The sequence below is a fragment of the Meriones unguiculatus genome, chromosome 9 (assembly GCF_030254825.1).
Source record: "Meriones unguiculatus strain TT.TT164.6M chromosome 9, Bangor_MerUng_6.1, whole genome shotgun sequence".
Classification (NCBI taxonomy): Eukaryota; Metazoa; Chordata; class Mammalia; order Rodentia; family Muridae; genus Meriones; species Meriones unguiculatus.
The window spans coordinates 11,048,995-11,071,982 of NC_083357.1; the positions used below are offsets into that span (position 1 = coordinate 11,048,995).

Genomic DNA, 22,988 nt, shown 5'->3' on the forward strand with positions numbered 1-22,988 from the left:
CAAAAGATCTGGATTAAAGGTTTATCTTCCCACCTCAACGATCTTGGTGAGAAGTAGGTCTTCCCACTTCAAATGATTTCATTAAGAATAAAATCCCTCACAGATGTGCCATTTCGGGTTTTAGTTAATCCCAGATATGGTCAAGTTAACAAACAAGAACAGCCATCACAAGTCCACCCTTGTCAACCTGATAAACAATCATATCTCCTTCTGACATGATTGCTTTCCAAATGGAAACAATTAACAGGTCATAATAATACCTCAATATGATACAATTATCCCACATACAACTGAAAATGAAGTATACATTATACCCTTCCTGATAGAGCTACACCTTGTACAACTGCAAATTCATTATAAATTTAGATTAGGTATCAATGTCCTTTGAGGGACATTCTTTTATTGTATCAAACTTCAATATGATAACAACTGATATTCTCTTTGTTGATGTTACATTACATGATTAAAAAATCAAGGAAAGAAAACAAGTATTTGTACAAACACGTTCTTAACAAAGTATGACAGAAATACTCATGTGAGTTATGATCCTTATTCATGTAACTGGCCAGATAGTATTTATACCTACCTTCCTCTACGACCCATCCAATAATTTCATCACTCTCAGCAAGAACCTAAGCATGTCTTGGCTCCTTTCCTGGAGGAGTGACCAAACCTTCATTCCTGATGGGTCTGTGCCATTTGTCATCTTGCCTGGATTAGGCTGCTGTAGTTTCCCATTGACTTTAGCCACAAGACATGGAAGCCCCGAGAGATGCCCTAAAGGATCTGATATACTCCAGATACAATCTTTCTTATCTCCTGTCCAATTTTCCCCTAGTAATCTGGATCAATCACCCTCCTAACACTGCTATTCCCTTATTAGCCTGTTAAGGATTTAACAGATTAAATCCTTAAGGATTTCAGAATCCCAAAGTAACCACGGGGAAGTTTGAGCTTTCAGTTCAATGGAATGTTTGTGTGGCCCTCCCCTGCTCTGGATGGGAAACTTCTAAGCCAGCAGAACTCAAGTTGCAGGAACAAGAAGCAGAAATTTTCCTAGTGGGTCACTAAGGGTGTTAGTGAGTAGAACTATTCTCTTTTCACCCCTTGATTCCTGACCCAGGGGTATGGACTCTGGGTATGGGAGAATCCACACCGTATATTGGATGCTGATTCAAAGCATATACTGCCTTCTGGAGAACCCCGCCTTAGGCTGCTCCACCTAATTGGTGCTGTAACTAGCTGTAACCATGTCTCCAAAAGGCCATTCCATCTTCTTTCGGGCCTGCTGCCTCAGGATGGTGAGGGACATGGTAAGGCCAGTGGAGCTGATGTGGCTCCAGTTCCTTGGTCAGAAGCAATGCTTGTGTGGAACACCATGAGGGTGGGTAAGGCGTTCTGTGAGTCCACAGATGATGCTTTTCACAGAAGCATTATGTTCAGGAAAGGCAAAACCATAACCAGACCGATTAGTGTCTTTGACCTATAATCCGGGAATGTGTGTGTTGATTCTGCATCAAGCAGCACGCGGGAGGGGGCAGACCCAGCAGCCAGATGGGAGCAAGAAAGCAGATCCATCTGAAATGCAAACAACACGTTCAGCTCTGTGCTGGTGCTGCTGGGAGGTGGGCGGCTGTGTGCTGGAAGAGGAACAAGGCTGTGCTGCCCCCAAGAGCTCCTCGTTTGTCTCCTCAGTTTCTCTGGAGAAACTCATTGTCTGGAATTGCATTATCCTCCCTTAGTGGAGGAGGCTAGCATGGAGACAGCTCCATTCCTCACTAAGCCGACACTGCTGAGACAAGGCTGGCAAGATCAGTACCAATGGCCAAGAAGGGGGGCTTTTGAATTGAGCCTTAAAGATAGAGTAGGAATTCACCAGCAGCCAAGGGGGAGAAATGAAAAAACAAAAAAAAACAAAAACAAAAAAAAAAAAAAAAAAACAAAAAATAACCAGTCTGAGCTTGTAGGAGAGTGGTGTGGAAGGTAAACCAGGTGTAAGGAATTATAGTCCCTGAAAGGGATTTATCCATAAGGAATAAATCTGGGGAAGCAGAGAATCTTAGATCCAGGGACAGGGCAAATACTAATGAAGGAAGGCTATATTCCTCCCAAGTGCATAAACCCGTGCTGTTTCTGAGCATATGCCCTGGAAACCCAAGGGAAAAGTAAATCCAACTTGTTCTACCAGCCTAGGCCCCAGGATGGAGTGAGAACGGACCTCAGTCTGCACACTCACTGTGCGTTCTTATCTTCCAGCTCGCTCCAAGAGCCTGGTGATGGGAGAACAGAGCCGGAGCTCAGGGAGGCCCCTGGTCCCCCACAAGCTAGGCCCTATACTCAAGGCTGGCTGGCTGAAGAAACAAAGGAGCATCGTGAAGAACTGGCAGCAGCGATGGTTTGTGCTACGTGGGGATCAACTCTTCTACTACAAAGACAAAGATGAGAGCAAGCCCCAGGTAAGGCTCAAAGGTCCTGTGTCCCATGGGTGTTACGCTGGGACAAGAGGAGAGGGCGTGTTCCGTGTGGGGCTGGCTTGCCATGACTCAAGTCTGGTCCCGAACTCCATGTGTGTTCCAATACCCACTTCTGAAATAAAAATGCTCCCTTTTAACGTTGGTAGAGTGCACCCCACCTTGTCTCAAGAAGCAGCAACTCTCGCGCTCCCTGCTCAGTTCCTTAGTGTGTCTAGCAAAGACATGTGCGCACACGTTTCATTCTGACTGTCCAAGAAAATGAGTTCCTGGGCAAACTAGCATTACAGGGAAGTTCTACTGTGAGGCTCTCTGATGTCTCTGCCTCCACAGGGGATCTTCCTGTGCTACTGGGAACCTCCCTATCTAGAGTGTGCTCAAAATGCCTTCCCTTCCACTCAGGCAGGACTAAGTTCACTCCTTCAGAGCAACAAGTAGCTCCATCTGGCATGCATGGCCTCATCACAGCTGTACCACGTAGACACCAAAACAGAGTGTCCTGCAGAGTGCCTGCCGAGAGGGCCGTGCCTGCAGGGTTTGGGCAACCTAATTTTTGAGAGAGGTAACCATGACCTTTGTACCCATGCACTGACCGTCCACGGATTAGCAATATATTAGATTATATCTATACTGAACATGGCCAGACTTTCCTTTCTTGCCATTAACTGCTAGACAATACTGTATAATAACTATTTTCATTTCGGTTGCACCAGCTATTATAAGCAACCTGGAGATGATTTCAAGTTTATCGAAGAGTATATAAAGGTTACATGTGAATAAATGTGTCATTGTACACATGAATATTCTTGGATTTTGTTTTTGGAGAGCATTCTGGAGCTAACCCTGCAGTTAGTGCAGGATAACCTCTATACTTCTTGGGAGAAGGGTACAGAAGAGATGATAAAGAGCATATCCCAAGCCGTGTTCTCTATCAGTGCTCCACGCTGGAAAGGGCCACCTCTTTCAGGCTCAGACTGCAGAGCCTTGGTGGAGCAGGAGACCGAGCACATCTCTGTGGTTCCCACAGCATGGGAAAGGCAAGTCGTTCATGTGAGCAAGATGTGGACCTGGGTGCAGGAGAATGTCAAGGTCAAAGTGAGAAAATGACTCCTCAGCCTGTGCCAGGTCTTCCGAGAAGGTCAGAGGTGTTGGTCTGCTTTGTTTGTATCTTTTCCATGTCCCCAGCACTTGCTTTAATGGAAATGGCGCTGAGGGCAGTCTCCATGTCACAGCCTGAGGTGACAGAAGGCGTTGGCTACAGTTAATGGCTTGGTACCTGCACTTCAAGCATTCCAATGGTTACCTCCATTTATGGAGAGTAAGTCTGGTTTCTATTCTACGGTTGTTATCTTACCTTTCCAAAATATGTTTGCATTCAAAGTAAAAACAAGTCTTGCATAGTAACATGAATGAGCTCAATTCACTGAACTATATATACTTTAATAATGGCTACAGTGGTGATCTTTATGTTATGCAAATTTTACCATAAGGATAAGTATACAAATAAATAAAACTGAGTTAGGAAGATGGCCACAGCACAAACGGAAACTAGGTAGGACAAAACTCATAAGAGTGGACCAAACTACAGTTAACAGGATGAAGGTGGTTCCAGTCCCGATTGAGAAATCCTGGTCTCATTCAGTGCCTCAGCTTAATGACAAAGGAAGATGAGTTCAGCGGGGCAGGCGGGAAGTCTGGAGTCAAGCAGATCTGAAGGGGATCTGAATTCCATCTAGCATGCTAATTGTATGACTTGGGACACTCACTTTCTCTTCTTTCAGCTTTGGTTTTGTTTGCAAGATGGGACAATTTTACCTACCTGACAGGGATGATTTTGGAATTAAATTGCCTAGCAGCTCTATAAGCAAGGGCCAATTTCAGCTCACTGAATCCTTAAATCTGATCATGTATGTCCATAACCCTGCTGTGACCTTTCTTCTACTGACCCCACTGATCCATCCCTCTTCCCTAGAAACGTGGCCCAGCACCATTTTCCTTATAGTTTCTTTGACCCATCAATAGTGTTCTCTGATTGGCTTATCCATGACCAGTCATTCTGACATCGGTGACAAAAACTGCCAGAATGTTACAGCCATGCACTGGGTTCCTGCCATCACCCCCTGTTCCACGCAGCCCACGATGCTTGCTCTAGAAGCTGTGCTTCGTAATGTTGGTGATGTAGTTGTTGATAGTCCTAAGGTCCCTCACTTGGGTGAAGATCTGTCTACTCCAGGTTCCCTCACAGTGACCCGTGTCGCAGACCAAGTATCCCTACCTCCAATCAGATGGCTCTAGAACATGTCTATCCCAGAATTCCCCATTGCTACCATTTTTTCCCAAACCTCAACAGCTTCTAGTGGGAGCAGCTAATTAATTAACTGGTGATAACCACATCCCTCAGTCACTGGCCTGGATACCTCAGTAGCCCTTATACCCAAGCCAAGCCAGAACAAGTCCTTCCTCTCCAGGGAGAACGTCACATCTGTGCTAGGAGCCAGCACATCCCGACAGACACCAGCCTCTGCTCAAAGCTCCTCTTGTGACTCTCTGGGTCTGTTGACACTCTGGGGGAATTGGGACATTGTCATACTTCTAACCATTGTTCCATAACAAACTCTGCCCTGCTGTATAGGTTCCCGGGCTCAAGGCTACTATTTGTCCCATTTGACATTTAACTGCTACTGTGTGATCTTAAACTGCTGTCACAATCAACCCACAGTTCCCTGCTTAATTTCATGAAGTACATGTAATAGGCTAATTTTCAGTATCTGGTTCCTGGAAAACATACCCTGCTCACTGTTTATAGCGACAGCATGGCCCGGCGGTCAGTACCCCTCAGCAGACAGCCTGCGCCAGCTATGGTAATTGTCGGGAAAGGGCACATCCAACCACCTATGATGTTGTCCAGAGCTCAGCAGCCATGATAAGCATCAGTCCACCCCCTTGCTCCCTCTCAAAGCCTTTATCTCTCCTCCTCTGCTCCTCAAGCCAAGAGGGCCAGCAGCAGACATCACAGAGATGAGGCAGGTGGCTTGCATGGGCTCAAACAAACAAACAAACAAACAAGGCTGGGCAGAGGTGCTTTCCAGAGCCTGACACCTGCCCTCACACTCCAGCCTTCCCCAGAGCATGCTCTGGAGGGTTTCTAGCAGGCAGACCCTGCAGTTTCTCTGGTGAAGGAGTCCAGGGTTTTCTTAATCTTTCGGAGGGAGCAGTTTGAACTTCCGCTCAAAATGTTTTCTTACAGCATGAAGCTTCCTCACATGCTCTAGAAACAAGCTCAGTGCACTTCCATTACTTGGAGATTCACTTTATTTATCTAAGGCCTTGAACTGTGAGTTTCTTGGCACTAGGTAGAAATGGGCCAGGAGGGAAATGGCAAGTGTAACCTCCAGAACATAGGACAGAAAAACAGTGAGTCTAGAGAAAGAGCCCAAAGCAAGCCACAGGACAGCAAGAGTAGGTACTGACATTTCAGCACTCATAATAAATAAGAATAAGCTAGATTTATCTGCCTCTTAAGTGACAGAAGCTCAGGGACATTGGGCCTAAAAACCAGAAGAATAAATAAGCAAAAGAGTGGAAAATATACACCAATAACGCTGTACAAAAAGAAAGCAGACTGAGCAGTTACAAACACCACGATCTGGGGTGGGAGCACACACTACAAAATTTCTTCCTAGTCAAGGAAAAATAAAGTAAAATTCAGCGTTTTAGGTAAGGGCAACAGATTTTGAAAATCTAATTTGGCTGTTTCAACTCCCTAAACCTTCCTAAAATGTTATATGTATGTTTGGTCAGAGTGAAGAGGAGGGAGGCAGCCTCTGCTGGTAGGGCAGGCTGGCCAGAAGCAGCTGATGTGCCTGGCCAACGTGGATTCCAGGCAGGACTGAGGACTGCCAGGGAGCCTCTGGCTGGCAGAACAGACCTGTCCCAGCAGGCTGGAACTGTCATCTCTGGATATGGAGCAAGAGGAGCAAAACCTAAGAGCCTAGGTTGAGAGTCAGCTTCAAAAGCTATCAGAGGACTGGGGTGGCAGCTCAGTCAGGTGCCGTTACGAAGGCCCGAGGACCTGAGTTCGACACCCAGAACCCTCATAAAAAGCAGAGCACAGTGGCACACAGCTATGACCCTGGTGGGTCCCAGGGCATCCAAGGCAGCCTGTCTGGCTGAATCAGAGCCTAGCTCCAGGTTCAGTGAGAGACACTGTCTCAAAAACGCAGGGGAAAACTAGTAGAGGAAGATCCTTGGATATCAGCAGCTTCTGACCTGAGCATATACACCTGTGCACCTGCTCAATGCACAAGCATGTGTGCTTCCATAGCACACACACACATTAGATCTAAGATACTGTGACAAACCTAGTGTCAGGAGGTGGCCCCATCCTGGATGGCCCTCAGGTATGAGATTACAGGTTTAGTCCCCGGGAAAGGTGTGGGCAGAGCATCACTTCACACTAATGCTCCAGCTCTAACAGGCAGCACTGGGTTCCCATTCCCCACTTTCTCTTCACATTTAGGGTCCAGGCTCTTCGGGAAGGATTAGGCTCCTCTCTGACCCAGAGAGGAAAGTGAGGAATATTCAGGGCTTGCTAGGGCAGTGAGCCCGGTGGAACACAACACACTGTCAGTACTCAGCTTCTCAGCAGCAAAGGGCAGGATGGCAAATGAAACAGACAAAAACAGAAGGAGAGGGAGGAGGAGAGGAAGGAGGGGGAGAGCTAGTCGGGTGAGGAGACGTCATCAATAAAAACAGAAAATGGCAGGGCAAGAAACCCCATATTTAAAAGTCTTTGCTGGGCCTGAAATCCTAGCTTTTCTGGAGGCTAAGGCCAGAGTATTGCAAGTTCAAGGCCAGAGTGGGATACTTAGTGAGCCCACTTTTCTTTTTCTTCTTCCTCCTCCTCCTCTTCTTCTTTCTCTTCCTCTTCCTCTTGTTCTTGTTCTTCTTTGTCTGAGACAGGGTTTCACTGTGTAGCCTTGGCTGTCCTGTCCTTGGCTCTGAAGACCAGGCTGGCCTCAAACTCACAAGTATCCACCTGCCTCTGCCTCCCCAAGTGCTGGGATTACAGGAGTATGCCACCATGCCCAGTGATGCTACTTTTCAAAATTACAAAAGTAAAAACAGGGCTGAGGATGAACCTCAGTGGTAGAACACTGACCGGCATGTGCCAGGCTCTGAGTTCATTGTTAGCACATCAGAACAACGGGGGACTGTCTTTTCCATCCTCTGAGAGTGTGTAAACGTGGATGGCACAAGGAGGAGAACCTCACGTAAGAACTGAGAAGCGAGACTTCAAACTTGAGTTACCCAGGAAGAGAGGAAAAATAACAGAAGAGGCAGGCTGACAACTCCAGTCTGCTCAGGAACTGTAGCAAGGGAAAGGAAGAAGACGCAGAGGAAGGGCCTCAGGGAAGAACCGCACATGAGGTCCTTAGCACAGGAGCGCACTTGGGATGGGCAGATGAAGCAGAAGGTACTGGGGGCTTGCAGGAAGGAGTTGGGAAGCGAGGAAGCTAGAACAGTTCCGGCTGTGCTTGGAATCCTGCAGATAATGCCTAAAGCTTTAAGCCAAGATACAGTAACACAAACATGGTCTTTCGGAATTTTTTTTTTTTTAAATCCCAATTAAGCGACAGTTTAAAGTTCTGATGCTGACCCTGTCAAGGGAGGAATGAATCGCTGTCTTGTTGCATTGTTGAGAGCCATTTTATTCCTTGAATAACTTTGCTCTTCAAAGTCAGTGAAATAAAACAGAAATATTAATATTTCGGATTTTGAGAATACAAATAAGCCAGATCAAAGCCACCAGGTGAGGCTTGGGTGTGGACCTGGGGATGACTTGTTAGGATAATGCCAGCTGAGACTTGTGTGGGTTATTTTAATTTCTCACGGCAGACCATATTCACTCACATCTACCTCTGTAATGATTCACTTAAGCTAAGAGAAAACAATGAAATCAAGGAAAAGAATGGAACAGAGCCACAGGCCTACAGTGTTCTTCGGGCAATTACAAAAGGGATGGTAGGAGACTAGACAGGTCACCTACCATCAGGGGCTACCAAGGACCACCAAGTCCCACGATGGCCTCTGAAGAGCAGGCCTGGACCTAATGGACAGTATGTGTGCAGCAGCCCACCTCAGGAGGATCCGAGAGGACAGCATGAGGCTGGTTTCACACAGAGCACAAGTAGCAGCTGTTAGCCAGATACTGGATGTGGCCCGGCCTGCAGGCCAGAATCTGGAGCTGGGCCTTAACGCTGTCCCAGTGTTGGGTGATCTGCTATGGTTAAAGCGCTAACCCCAGTCACAGGGAAAGGACCTGTGGGCAGGGCAGTGTGGGTGTGTGCCTCTGTGGGGGTGCTGTGCTGTTTGAGGGATACCAGAGTGGCTCAGGCACCTGCCAGCTCTAGCTGGGACACTTGAGAAGCACTTTCAGGCAGACTAGATTTCTGTGTTGCCTTTTTTGTTTATTTTGTTTTCTGTCCTCTTTTCCTGGATAGTAAGTGACAAGAATCTGAGCAGTAGAAAACTGGTTTCAAGTTTGATTTAAATTTAGCGTAAAAGCCCAGGGCTGAGAGAAGGACAAGATGGATGGGAAACAGAGGCTCTAGTGGAGGCGCGCATTAATGCAATCAGAAATCCTTAAGGAAACCAATAAAATGAAAAGTGCCCACGTGAAACTAAGGTCCCACAACAAACAAACGAGGAGTTCGTTTTGCGTTGCACGTGGTGGGCCCGGGGCGTGGTTGGTACGGCCCGAGAGACTCCATTGGAGGAAACGGATTCTTCCCTTCCTAGCAGGTATCAATTGCAAATAGCTTCCTGCCCTGTGTCCACTCACCCCTTTTAGGGCTGAACCTCCTCCGGTTTGAACCGGTGCAGGTCCTGTGTGCACTGCCACAGTCTCCGTGGTACATACTTATTTTTTTAATTAAATTTTAATTTTTCAATATTAATTACACTTTATTCACGTTGTATCCCAGCTGTAGCCCCCTCCCTCAATTCCTCCCAATCTCACCCTCCCTCCTTCTTCTCCCGTGCCTCTCTCTAAGTCCACTGATAGGGGAGGTCCTCCTCCCCTTTCATCTAGCTTATCAGGTATCTTCAGGACTGGCTGCAATGTCCTCCTCTGTGGTCTGGCAAGGCTGCTCCTCCCTCAGGGGGATGTGGGGGGGGGTGTCAAAGAGCCAGCCCCTGAGTTCATGTCAGAGACAATCCCTGTTCCCCTTACTAGGAAATCCACTTGGACACTGAGCTGCCATCAGCCACATCTGGTACATATTATTTTAACAGACACAGAAAAAAATGTATCTTAGTTTGTAATGTTGATTATATGTTAGGTAGAATAAGCTAAGTACAATGTTCAATTGGAACAAAAAGAAATATTCACAAAAAGGGGGGAAACCTTACATGGGGTTGGGAAGGTCAAGCAGTCCCATAGCTTGAAAGACATAAGGAATGTTCCAGCATACAGCCAACATGCCGCTTTCCTCGGGCCATCATTTACCAAGCTTTTCAACCCCAAACAAAGCTCAAGTGGCCATATTAGGAGCACCTCCTTCCACCTCACCTCCAGAGAAGGTGGCATCTCGCTTTCAGACGAGGGAAGCAGGTGGGAGGGGCCTGACAGCTTGTCTAGGAAGATGGGTGCTCCAATAGCTTGCAAAAGCCAGTTCAACCTCAGTGAGAGCTTTGCTAGGCAAGGAACTTTCATCACAGTCAAAGGCGTCCAGCAGGAGCGGGGGAGGATGCTGTTTGCTGGCTTGTACTCATCTAGCCTTCTGAAGTAGTTCAGGACTGCCTGCCTTGAACCACAGCAGGCTGGGCCCTCCTACATCAATTAACAACCAAGACAATCTCAAACAGACATGCTTATGGGTCTGTCTGATGCTGTAGTTCCTCAACTTAGAGTCTCTCCTCAAATGACTCTAGGCTGTGTCACCTTGACAGTGAAAGTTGACCAGGACACTTGCCGTGGACACCAGGTATCTGAACTTCAGCAAGTCACTTTACCAGAGAGGAAAAATAGGTGGCTTTCTGGACTTGGGCTTTCCCAGGAGACATTTGTTGTGATTTAAATGGAAAATGTTGGAAGCTGGAGAAATAGTTTCACACTTAGGAGCGCTTCCCGCATGTCCAGAGGACATGAGTGACTTGAATGACCAGAATGACACTGCATGCATCCCAGTCCCCACCTCCGAGAAGTCAAGCTGTGCCCATGTCTGGACGGGTCACAGCAGGTCAGGGACACCGCAGAGGGAAGCTCCCAGGGCCCCGCCAGATGACTAAGGCCTTGAGCCTTCTGTTCCAGGCAGCTACCAGCTGTGTGCAGCTGTGTGAGTGACCCTCCACCACACCCCGTGGAGCAGAACTGTCCCCTGAGCCCTGCTGCAGACTCAGAAATCACTCTTTTCAAGTCACTAAGACAGGGTGCTTTGTCACGAAGCAGAGGATAACTGCCACAGTTTAGAAATGGTTCTTCCCAGTTTACAAAACCTGGGAAATGGGCAGATGTAGCCAGCTCTGCTTCTAGCCAGATGATGACACGTAGAACAAGTAAGAAAGCATTGGGGCCACAACTCTGAGAAAATAGTGTGAATCTGCAACCAGCTCTTTCAATCACTGTTCTGGCATGCTGTTATGATGCTGTTGAAAACCAAAGAAAGACATGGGTAATAAATTTGCAAAGCTGCAAAGGACATTTCTGGCAGCTAGCATTGACAGGCTGGGTTCACAGAAAATTGTTAAGATAAAATGGAAAGGTCTACATTTGGTTTAAAACAGCTGTTTAATCCCACAAAAGGGAGTGATATAATTGTGGATAGTTAAAAACGCATTCCAAGAGTCAGGGCACGTTCCTATAATCCTGGCACTTGGGAAACTGTGGTTGGAGGATCAAAAGTTCAAGGCCAGTATGAGCTACATAGTAGACTCTATCTTTAAATATACAAAAATATTATATAATAGATTTTATAATAAAGTCAGGGACTGGAGAGATGGCTCAGTGGTTAAGAAAGACTGAAAATGTAGTAAAAGTCTAACAGTCACGTTGGTCAGCTAACAGCAGCTGCTAAGTCAGCTGCCGGGTATCAGACACCCTCTTCTGACCTCTGAGCATGCTTGCACACATGTGGTAGACACTTACATGCACATATGCATTTTTAAAAGTCAAATAAAGCACAATTGTGGGTTTTAATTAGCTGAAAGCTCAGTAGAAACTAATAGTGAGATACAGTTGCAAAAAAAAAAATCTGATGAGACCCTCCAGTCCTGTTACAAAATGCACACAAATTATGACAGGGGAGGGGAAGCCCTGCTGGGCTCAACCATGGTAGGGCCAGGTCCATCTGGAGAAAGACAGTCCCCTCAAACACTGCGTTTTCAGGGTGGCAGGAGCAGGGATCCATGAAAATGAGAAGTGTGAACTCCCAAGGATCAGAAAAAACAACCTAGTACATCACCTGGGGAAAGGCAATCCCGGGGAGAGTACCGTTTAAAGCATTCAGCCTCATACAAGCAAATAAACAAGCTCGCTCCACAGGAGCAGGTGTGCACCGGTCCCTGGGGCTGACCAAGCAGATTAGAGAAAGGGTTAAACAGAGATGGTCTCCGAGGGTCTTTCTGGCTCTCAAGGTCAAAAGGTCAGTGGGGACCATTTAAGACGCAAGGAATGAAGACCAGCTAAACCCGGGTGACTTTCCAAAGCTGCCTACTGTCTGAGTCAAACCTGAGACTAGAGGAGAAGCTGGCAAGCTCTGGGCCCTGTCCAGAGCAGGCACTTTCTCAGAATTCCAGTTGGTGGTGCCCGTCACGGTCTTCAGCTGCCATGTTGTGCAGGGCACCTGAACCCTTGGCTCCATGCCGGGCCTGATGAACATCTCCGAGGAGGCCCAGTTGACAGTGAACACCATGGGGGCCTTGGGGCTGGCAGCTCCCACAAGTCATAGTTAGTCAGTGAACTTGTTCTGATTTCCTCCTCCCTCCTGCTGTCTCCATCCACAGCAGATGAACAAGCTCGCCACGTCCCCCCAAGCAGGAAAGTCCCACCGCAGACCCTGCCCTAGCCCAGTGTTCGGAGCTTAAAGGAGAGGCGCAGGAGCATCCTTAGCAGCCCTCCTGCCACCGGGATGTCTCAGCAGTGGACACAGACATGACCTTGAGCTAACTGACCCTGATAGGTTTCTGTTAGCATGGCAGAGGGAAGTTAAACTGTAGCTCTTTCCATGTTTAAAATGCCCTTTGGGACAACTTCAAACATCTCTTTGGTGAAGAATTACTTATTTAAAAAAAATAGTATCAATAATTTAGGTCTAAATCTGAGAACTCACGTTTTCTTTATGTGATCCCTACACATTTGCCACCATTTGAGGACCGAAACTTTCTGAATTTGAGCTCTAATCAAGCAAGTTCAATCAAGAAAAGCTGTATTCACCAAACTCAAATAGGCAATTTCAGCAGCTTGCTTTTAAACAAATTTTAATTAAAACAATTTTCCCTACCTGTATCATGTTAAGGAAAAATCATGAATGAAGTTGTCTTAAAACCTGTCTTACACCTTCCGGAAGCTCTGAAGACAACAGCGGTACTAGCTGTGACTATATTCATTTCAATTATATAATTATAATAATTATAAATACCATGATTGATAATTACAATGGGAATATGCCGCCACACTCTAGGGAAAGGGAACTGTCACTACTCAGCCACTTCATCTTCTAAAATTGACCTCTGCAAGCGCAGAACGGAGATGGGAGGGAGCGGGAGCCTAGGAGCCAAGGCTACATCGAAAGACCATCTCCAACAAAACCAAAGCCCAGCTTTCTTGTTTCCTCCAGTGTCCCTGGCCATTCATAAAAATGAAGCGGGCTCCTCTTGGTCTGCTAATTTAATTCAGCACAGAGCTTCCAGTCCTTGGGGGCCTCCCTCTCACAACACATCGATCCTTCGGCTTTAAGGTGAACCCAGTTAATTTACAGTAATAGCTGAAAGGCTGTCTGTAAGCTACGAGCTTTGTCAATTACTGTGCAGAAAAATGAATTGAATGGCATCAGGGAGGCAAGGAAGTGTACTTTATTCACTGCTTAGCTGAGCATAACTGACTCTGCATTTGTGTTCAGTCATTCTAGCTCCTTAATGTGCTGGTAGATTACTGAGCTGTAGTTTATCAGCATAAAGTAGGTGAATGGAAATGGCTTCTGTCAAGCTGGTGCCTTCTCTTGGCTGCCAAGAAATGGGTACATTTCCTAAAGAGACTGTAGTGTTTGCAGAAGTTAGAGAAGGGGTCTGTCTGGCCCAGCCAAATGAAGCTGATGCTCTCGGCTGCAGCCAACTCAGCAAATCAGGGAGGCACAGCTGGACAGTTCAGTGTAAAAGTATTAGCCTGTGTGTCTCCTATTAGCTGGTCCATTGGCAGTGCAGCAGCCTCTCCTCCCAGCAGTGCCTTATACTTCAGGGCATCTGCATTGCTGTTGTACTTTCCAGAAACCCTGTCGGATCAAAATCATTTCCAGCCAAGGGAGGGTTCCCACTCGCTTCAAGGTGGGCTGTTCAACTCAACTGAGTCCCTAAGGTATATTCTGAGCAAAAAGAAAAATTTTAAGATGTTCTACTGCCCGTCTGGACTCTGGATGACAATGAGGTGTCCCATATAGGCCAACAGGCTTGCCCTCAAAACAGTGTGCTCATTATAGAGTAATTCACTTTGTGTCACTGTAACAGAATATCAGACATAAATAACTTGAGAGAGAAAGGATTTATTTGGGTTCACACCTAAGTGCTGCCTGTAGTCCTTGGTTCTGTCCTTCAGAGCCTGTGGTGACGGAGAATGTTGTGACAGTGACAGCAGGTTAGTGTGGCAGAGGCTACTCACCACATGGCAGGCAGGGAGGAGAGAGGAGAAGGGATGCGCCTAGGGTCAACCTTCTGAGGCACACCCCATGACCTGCTTGTTTCAGCTAGGCTTCCTACACTGTCTACCATGTCCTAAAACGATATCACTACCTGGAGACCAGGAGTTCACACCTAAGCCTTTTGTGGGTACACTTCATGCCTACACCATGATGTAGAGTGGGAGAGAAACATCTGGGAAATGTTTTGCAACCCAGAAAAGTATGGTGGAGAACAGTAGAGAGGACGAGCAGGCCTGTGGTCCAGTGCGTGTGAGTGATGGAGAGACTGTGCCTGTAGGCACCTCATGGTGGGGACAAAGTCGAGACAGCGCCACCAAGGGCTCCCAGCTCTGGTTCCAAACCCAATGGGGTGGCCCTGAAGAACTGAGTGCAGAGTACAGGGGGAGAAACTAACTCCAATGTCCACCTGAGTCCTACATCAGAGAAAATTCCGGGAAGGTCTAGAAGGCGAGTAAAGAGCCACTCAGGTCCAGAGAAGCCCGGAGCAGATGCCTGAGGATGCTGGTTGTCTCTGAGCCCAGCTGCCTCATCTGTGACACTGCTACCATACGCCATGAGTGGCAGGAGGGACTAGGCTTAGTTTAGGTTCTTCCAGAGCCTCCGCAGACTCCAGGCATGTCAGGAGACAAACGCTTCCACCTTATCCGATGATTCTAGAAGAAAGGTGATCTGCAGTCATACTCCTGGGACCTCACACTGCCCTGGAGAGGCCCTTCACAGGCTGACCCTGGATGAGAGATAGGAACTGACCTGTCTGCTGAATAGTTCAGCTACCTCCCATCTAGCAGCACCATACACCTCAGAGTCTCAGCCTCAGCCTCAGTAGGATTTTACTACAAAGGATGCATTTGAAGAACCCCCGCCATGAGTGCCTGAAACTATAGAGAAACCATATACACTAGGCTTTTTCTTCTCTCTCTCTAAATATGCGTGTGTGTGTATCACATAAGTGTTAAAGTTTGATTTACAAATGAAGCATTGCAGTAGGTTAATAGCAATAGAAAATCACGTAGAATAATTAAAATATCATTCTGTAATAAAATTTTGCACTTGAGGCCATTATAAAATAAGGGTTTCTTGAACTCAGCTACTGTGCATACCAGTCCACCTAAGAACTAAGATGGCCACTGAGTAGCTAACAGGAGCCGTGCTGGTTGGTTTCAGTCAACTTGACACAAGCCTAGATATTTCTGGAAAGTAGGAATCTTAATTGAGAAAATGCCTCCATAAGACTGGCTTGTAAGCAAGTCTTCCAAGTCCCGCCATGATTAATAATTGATATGGGGGGAGGGACACGTCCCTGTGGGTACCGCCTCTGGCCAGGTGGTCCTGAGTTGTATAGGAAAATAGGCTGAGACAACCATGAGCAAAGAGCAAAGCAGTAAGCAATGCTCCTCCATGGCCTCTGGCGTCAGTTTCTAATTCCAGGTTCTTGCCTGGAATTCTAGCCCTGACTTCCTTCAATAACGGATGGATGTGGAAATGTACAAGAAATAAACCCTCTCCACTCCAACTTGCTTTTGGTCCTGGTATCAAGATCCTGATCATAGCAATAGAAATCCTAATTTAGATGGGAAGATAGCATAAAGCATGGATATGCTAGAAGAAGAGATTATTCACATGCTATGTGTCATGGGACAGGAAAGCTTGAGATTTCATCAAACTGTTTAACTGAAAAGCACACAGTTTGAAATGTTTGTTTCTGGACTGTTCCACTTCATATTTTCAGCCAACTGTGTGTGATGGCAACTGCAGAAAATGAAATGCGGTAAGAGGGGACTATTGTTTCATTAAGAAGCTTTACCTTATAACTAATGAGAAAAATAAAATTATAGAAAAAAAAGAAGCTTTACCAATGTAGAAATACAATATTTAATAGTGCTACTGTTTAAAACTGTGCATGTGTGTGCACGTGCATGAGTGTCTGTATATATATATATATATATATATATATATGTGTGTGTGTGTGTGTGTGTGTGTGTGTGCATGCATGCATGTCTGTGAATTGTGTATGTGTGTGTATGAACGTTTTTGAGTGTGTGTATGTGTATACATGGTGTGTGTGTGTGTGTGTGTGTGTGTGTGTGTTGTAGGAGTAAGTAGTTCAAGACAACATCAATATTTATTTTCTCAAAATAGTATGTCATTAGTTAAAATAACCAACACTAACGTTCTCTGAGATCATCTATAATAAACATAGCAAAAGTTTACCTTTCTGTGGAGCAACATCAGCTGTGGAAGGCTTTGACTTCAGCTGTCTCTCTGGCCTCCCAGGTTGACCCAGCAGGGAAGGAAGAGAGGGAAGAAGGAGAGAAGGTCGTGGGCATGTTTGAAAGGGCCAGACCGGTTAGTGCTGCATCACTCCCTCCCTGGTCCACTAGCAGCAGGTGCTCCCGCCCTTCGACCTCTCGGCAGCAGTCCGTAGGCAGAGATTTGCTGGCACTAGAACCTCCCCCAGCCTGTTAGGAAACAGCATGGCCTTTTGCCTCTCCCCCTCCTGCTGGGGAAGGATAAACACTAAAGAGTTTAGGAAATCACTGGCTTAGCATTCTGCTCCGCTAGCCGCATAGCACTATGGGACACTACTCGACATCCTAACACAGGACGCTGGAACTTATGAGCTCTGGCTCCATACACACTCTTCCCAATGTGGAAGAGCCTTAGCTCACGGACATGGCAATAGACATTCGAATGCCCTCACAGTGACAGGCTGAGGGCAGAGGGGGAAATCCCAGGGTGCCTGTTGTGACCATTGGTACAACCACGTCCACAGCCAGCAGAATGCCTCCAACTGCAGGGAATTCCCCCAGAGTGAACTGTAGTGAGTCAGGGCACGTGAAGTCTAGCTTAGAGTTCAGCGTTATCACATAACTAATTGTAGAACAAGCCTGACCTTCCCACCTTGGAAAGGGCACCTCTTGGGGCTTTGGGCGAGAGTATTAGCTTTAAGATCTGAGGGTCCTGGAGGGCTATACCAAAGCCCAGTGTCTTGACTCATCCATCACTCTCAGCTGGATTTTCCAATGGTTCATAACTGAGCTGGATGGCCCAAGAAGTGACCTGCTGGGGAATTAGAAGGTGTGGAGAACCCAAAACCCCATGTCTGCAGAACAGATCCTAAGTTACACCCCAACCCTGGTCTAAGATTTTCCTGAGAAAACAGAAGCCCCAAGACAGTGTGTGAAGCACAGTGTTTTCTAGGCCAGTCCTGGTATGTGGATGAGGAGAACACTGGGGTCCATGTTGAAATCTGAACTGTCAGGAGTCTTATTGAAAACAGACAACCGAGTCACACACACACAGCTCCCCCCCTCCCCACACTCCTTAGGGAGGTGAGCATCTCTCCGAAGCACTCATTTGTCTCTGCTCTTCACTGTGCCTGCCTGGGTGGCTCCTGGCCAGAGACCTGGATGATAAGGAGGGAGGGGAGGCTGCTTCCCTACTTGGCAATGAGATTCCTTTAGGTTTGTATTATTTATGTCAAGTTCGGAGAGGTCTGGTTCCTGGCGAGGTGTCAGATGGGTAAAGCTTTTGAAGATGGATCTGAGGCCTCGTCAGAATTATGCCGGATAAGGAACCTGAGTGGTTGCTCTTTAAAAGCCTGTGTGCAGTCCTGCCAACCTTGGCCTGTGAGGAGCTTATCATCAGCGTCACTAGAGGGGCTTCAGAAGTGGTTTCTTCGCACTGTCAAGGAGAGAAATGAAGACCCCCAGAAAGCCTCCCTCTGCTGTTTGCACTGAGTTAAGATTGCAAAGACTCCAACACTAAGGCAACCCTCAGGATCCTGACAGATTGAGGGGCTGTGGGGAGCCCCTTCAGACCACATCATACACTCTAAAGAAGGACCCTGTTCTTGCCAGCTCAGACCCCCCCCCAATCCTCATCCTACCTTATTTCATGACAGTGAAGTATTATGACAAGGAGACCCACGGAAATATTTTCACTTCTAGCGGTCAGAAAATCAGGCCTGAGCCTATGAAGCCATCTTCCTGAGTCCTGTGTGAGGGATAATACGACAATGTTAACAAACCTCATGATAGCTTTTTTCCTAAAATTCATTTCTCGTGTTTTATGTGTATGGGCACATATGTGTCTGCACTGCATGTGTACATTGCCTGTAGAGAACAGAAGAGGGGGTTGGACCACCCCCCCGGAACTGGAGTTACAGAGCTCACAGCCGTGAGCCACCAGTGTGGGCGCTAGGAATGAACCCACATCCTGTGGAAGAGCAGCCAGTACTTGTAACTCCTGAGTCGTGTCCACACCTCACCAGTAATAGTCCTTAAATGGTGTGTGTGTGTGCAAATATTCTATGTCCTAGTACATTTGATCATAAGCAAACTTGCCCTTGTAATTCACTAATCACAACAACACTCTCTCCGGGTTCTGGACCCAGAGCTGGCCAAGAGTTAGCTCATGAAATCCTCAAAACACCTCCACATTACTGAGCAGAATACTTAGACTCTGTGGGTGACACAAGTACCAACTGAAGGTCCAGTGTGACCCCAAAGCTCCAGAGGCATCTAGAAGAAGATGCCATGAAACATTCCACAGAGAGGGAAATGCTAGGTAAGTCCTGCCCCAGTGCCTAGTAGCAATAAGCAGTGGGCCAGGACTGAGCCCTGACCTCTCCGAGGATACAGCTTGGTTGTTTCTGTGTGATCCCGTCCCATCTCTGATGTGATGCTTGTTTGTCTTTCACAAGTTAGGTCCTGGGTATGAGAGGTCTCACTAGACACAGGCAGGCAGAGTTCTGCCTAGGTATAGACTCTGGTCAAAGGATGCGAAGTGATGTTACCATTTGGTTTTGGTCTGAGGAAGGCTGAGCAGCCTGCCACACTCAGTGTTCGCAGATGAAGAGGCTGTGGCTCTCTGCTCAGAAGTGATGGATGGACACGATGGATGGACATTCCAGACTGCAGAAGGGCTGCTCCTGACACAGGAAGGGGATGTGCTGCCAGCAGCTTTGGGAAACACATGCCAACAGCCCATTACTCAGGGGCTTCACAAATCTAACTGCCTTTTTGTTTTTTAGAACCTTAACATTATTTAAACGTTCTTATCTGGATGAAAATGTCATAGGGCTGAACATTAAAAAATGTCTCACCACCCCCTCCCGAGGTATAAGAATTCTGTGCCCTTCCTGAATCTAGTTGACCCTCCATCTTTCGAGGCTGTGAATCTACCTGACTGCAGATTAAAAACATTGGAGAAGAAAAATAATTGTGCTCATGTGGACACGTAGAGCCTTTTTTCTTTGTTTCCATTCTCCAAACAATATTACATGACAACTATTTGCAGAGCATCCCCGCTGTGCTGGGTTTTGTAAGAGATCTAGAGACAACAGTTTGGTGAGTACAGGAAGATGTGCATACCTCTTACTCACACCATGTCCGTGGGGGTTGTTTGTTTTTGTTTTTGTTTTTTAAGAGAGGGTTTCTCTGTGTAGCCTTGGCTGTCCTAGAACTTGCTTTGCAGACCAGGCTGGCCTCGAACCCAGAGAATCTCCTGCCACTGCCTCCCAAGTGCTGGGATTAAAAGTGTGTGCCACCACTGCCTAGTGCTGTGAATTTCTTGCTACTCTTTGCCTGCGTTTCTATTGAGTTATCTTTTAATAACAAAGTTTCTTTATGCCAGCGTGTCAAAATACTTTTATTTCATTGTGATACCATATAAAATTACTGAGAAACTTTACATTTTTCCTTCTGTTTTTGAAATCTGCATGCTGTGTATTTCAATTTACACACAAAACTTTTCATCAAAACTACTTGGTTTGAAGGGTAAGGGCCTTGGTAGTAGATTTGCCCAGCACACTCAAGGCTCTGAGTGTGACCTCCAGTACTGCAGGAAAACAGGAAGGAAGGAAGGAAGGAAGGAAGGAAGGAAGGAAGGAAGGAAGGAAGGAAGGAAGGAAGGAAGGAAGGGAAGGAGGGAGGAAAATGCTTGGACCACTGTTAGATTTCATAGAATATATGTGTGAAGTAGATTCACAGACCAATGGTCCAAATAGAGTCTAAGGGGCACGATGGCTGGCCTCAAAGCTGTCCCTGCCATAATCACCTGAAGGAATGAATGCATTCTATCCCATGAAGAGGAGGAGTTGTGGTTACAGATGTGTTGCTGTGGCAGCAGGGGAGAAATTGTGTCCAAGGCACAGGCCAAAGAGGAGCCCTCCTCTATCACCCCCACCTGTTCTGCTGAGGCAAGTTCTCTCCCTGAACCTTGAACTCATGTCTCAAGCAGGCTGGAAGCCAGCAAGCCCCCGTGATCCTCCTGTCCTTGCCCCACCTCAGAGCTAGTGTTAAAGGCATTTGAGGGGAAGCCTGGCTTGTCACTTGTCATGTGGGTGCTAGAATCCAGACTCTGGTGCTCATGATTGTGGAACAAGCACTTGTAACCACTATGCAATCCCCAGCCTCGTTTCAAAAAAATTACTTACCATTTAATAAAGTGTGTGTATATGCGTATATGTGTTGTGTGTGTGTGTGTATATGTGTGTGAGGGAGACAGAGACACACACACAGAGAGAGAGAGAGAGGGGGCCCATATGTGGATTAAAGAGGCCAACTTTACATGGGTTCTGGAGATCCAACTCACCAGCAGGCTTTTACAGAAAGTGCCTGTACTAATATTTTCGAGTGTTTCCCCTAGTGGTTTCAGCATTTCAGGTTTCAAAATAAGGTCTTTAATGTACTTTTAACTGATTTTTATGCAAGCACATATTACCATGCTCGGTTTTTTTATGTGGATTCTGGAGTATCTAACTCAGAACCTCATGCTGACACAGCAAGCATTTTACCAAACAAACCATCTCTCTGGCCACTTTGTCATTATCTTATTGCTTCATTGTAAGAGTCTTTCATCTCTCGGTGAGGTTTATCCATTGGTGTTTGTAACCTTTATTCAAGAAATTCATATATGAACACACTGTATTTGCATCATTTTACCCTTTTCTCCCTTCTAACTCCTTTCTTATATTTATACTTTAAAGCTATGGCTGAATGGGATAGTTCTTTCTTTTTTAAATTTCTCAGCAAGTTTATTATTTGTATGCAAAAAGGCAACCGATTTTTATGTTAATTTTGTTTACTGTGACTTTACTGAAAGTCTTCAATGGATCTGGAAGTTTTCTGGAAGCAGAAAACTGACTTTCACAAGTTCTCTGACCTCCACACACAGCATGGACATGGACACACACAACAAATATGCTATAAAAATAAAATAATAAAAGTTTCCTAGTGCAGCCAGTAGCATATTTTAAGTACAGATTTATGTCATCTGCAGATAGGGATAATTTTACCTCTTTCCTTCCTTTGGTAACCCTTTTTATTCCTTTCTTTTGTCTCACTGCGAAGACTTTGACACCATCTTGATGAGTGCAGAGACAGGGCACCCTTCTCTTGTTTTTACCTGATTTTCCTGCTAAGGGAGTGTCTCTAACAGTTGTTTTAGCTGAGCATGCTGGTGATAAATTCTTTCCGTTTTTGTATATCTTTAGAGGTTCTTCTTTAACCTAAGCTTTTGGAGGTTATGCGTTTGGGTGTGTTGTTGTGGTTGTTGCTGCTCTACTGCACACGTGTGTGTTCCTAACACCTCAAACATGTTGGTAGGCAGACTTCTCATTTGCGTTGTTTCCGGTAAGAAATCTGTTGCCATCCTCATCTTTGTTCACTGAGCACACTGTGCCGGCTTCTGCTGCTCCTGTTAGGACTTTCTTTTCATAACTGGGTTTGAGCCTTTGGATTCTGATATGGTTTCAGGTACATTTCAGTGTGGTTTTTGTACTTAAACAATATGGAGTCTATGAATCTATGCGTTTGGTTTTGACCATTTCTCCGAACATTTTTCAGTCTTCTCCCCTCTGTAAAGGACTCTAATTACAGACATATTTGGTTTATGAAAACATTCCATATAACACCAATATTTTGCCTTATGTTTCTGTTGTTGTTGTTGTTTAAAGACATGATCTCATGTAGCCCAGGATGTCCTGGGTTGGGATGACCTTGGGTTACTAACCCTCTTGCCTCTGCCTCCCAAGGGCTGTGATTAGAGGCAAGTATCATCACAACTACTGTTTCTCAGTCCTGAGGGCCATTGGCCAGGCTGCCGCACACCTGGCAAGTGCTCTGTGCATCTGCCTCAATTCCCAGCCCTTCTGTCCATTTTCTAAGATTATCTTTTCTCCGGATTCTGGTTTTCAAACTCAGTAAGTATGTTTTCCTCTGAAGAGTCAGATTTTAGTTAACCCCCCTGCTGCGTTCGTCACGCACTCACACCGTGCTTTGTACCTCAGGAGTCTGGGTATGTTTTACGGATTCCACCGAGTGAGGCAACTTGAAAGCATATCTCTGGTCTCCTTCAAGCTTTCAGGTTTCTGTATTTTGATTGTCTCCTTATAAAGCCTTGAGACTATTCAACAAATCCATCTCCATATTCCTGCCCTACAGAAGCAGATACTCATTGTCCCTGTGGCCCACATATTTGGGGCACAGGATTTCACCCAAAGCCCCTCTCTCTGGAGTAGATCACCAGCCGTGGCCTTGTCACAGTGGCCCCATGAAGTTGTTATTCTACGGGTAGTTGGGGGGGGGAGACACAAATTTAG

The 22,988-nt window shown here is 46.3% G+C and overlaps 1 protein-coding gene across 4 annotated transcripts in view; it reads left to right on the plus strand.

The window, feature by feature from the left end:
* Arhgap22 (Rho GTPase activating protein 22) overlaps window positions 1–22,988 on the plus strand; it is a 158,176-nt gene that overhangs the window by 50,978 nt on the left and 84,210 nt on the right. For all 4 annotated transcript variants that reach the window (XM_021643468.2, XM_021643463.2, XM_021643465.2 and 1 more), the window contains one exon: window positions 2,257–2,456. In XM_021643468.2, coding sequence (XP_021499143.1) covers window positions 2,257–2,456 — 200 coding nt within the window. The remainder of the gene's footprint in view (window positions 1–2,256; window positions 2,457–22,988) is intronic.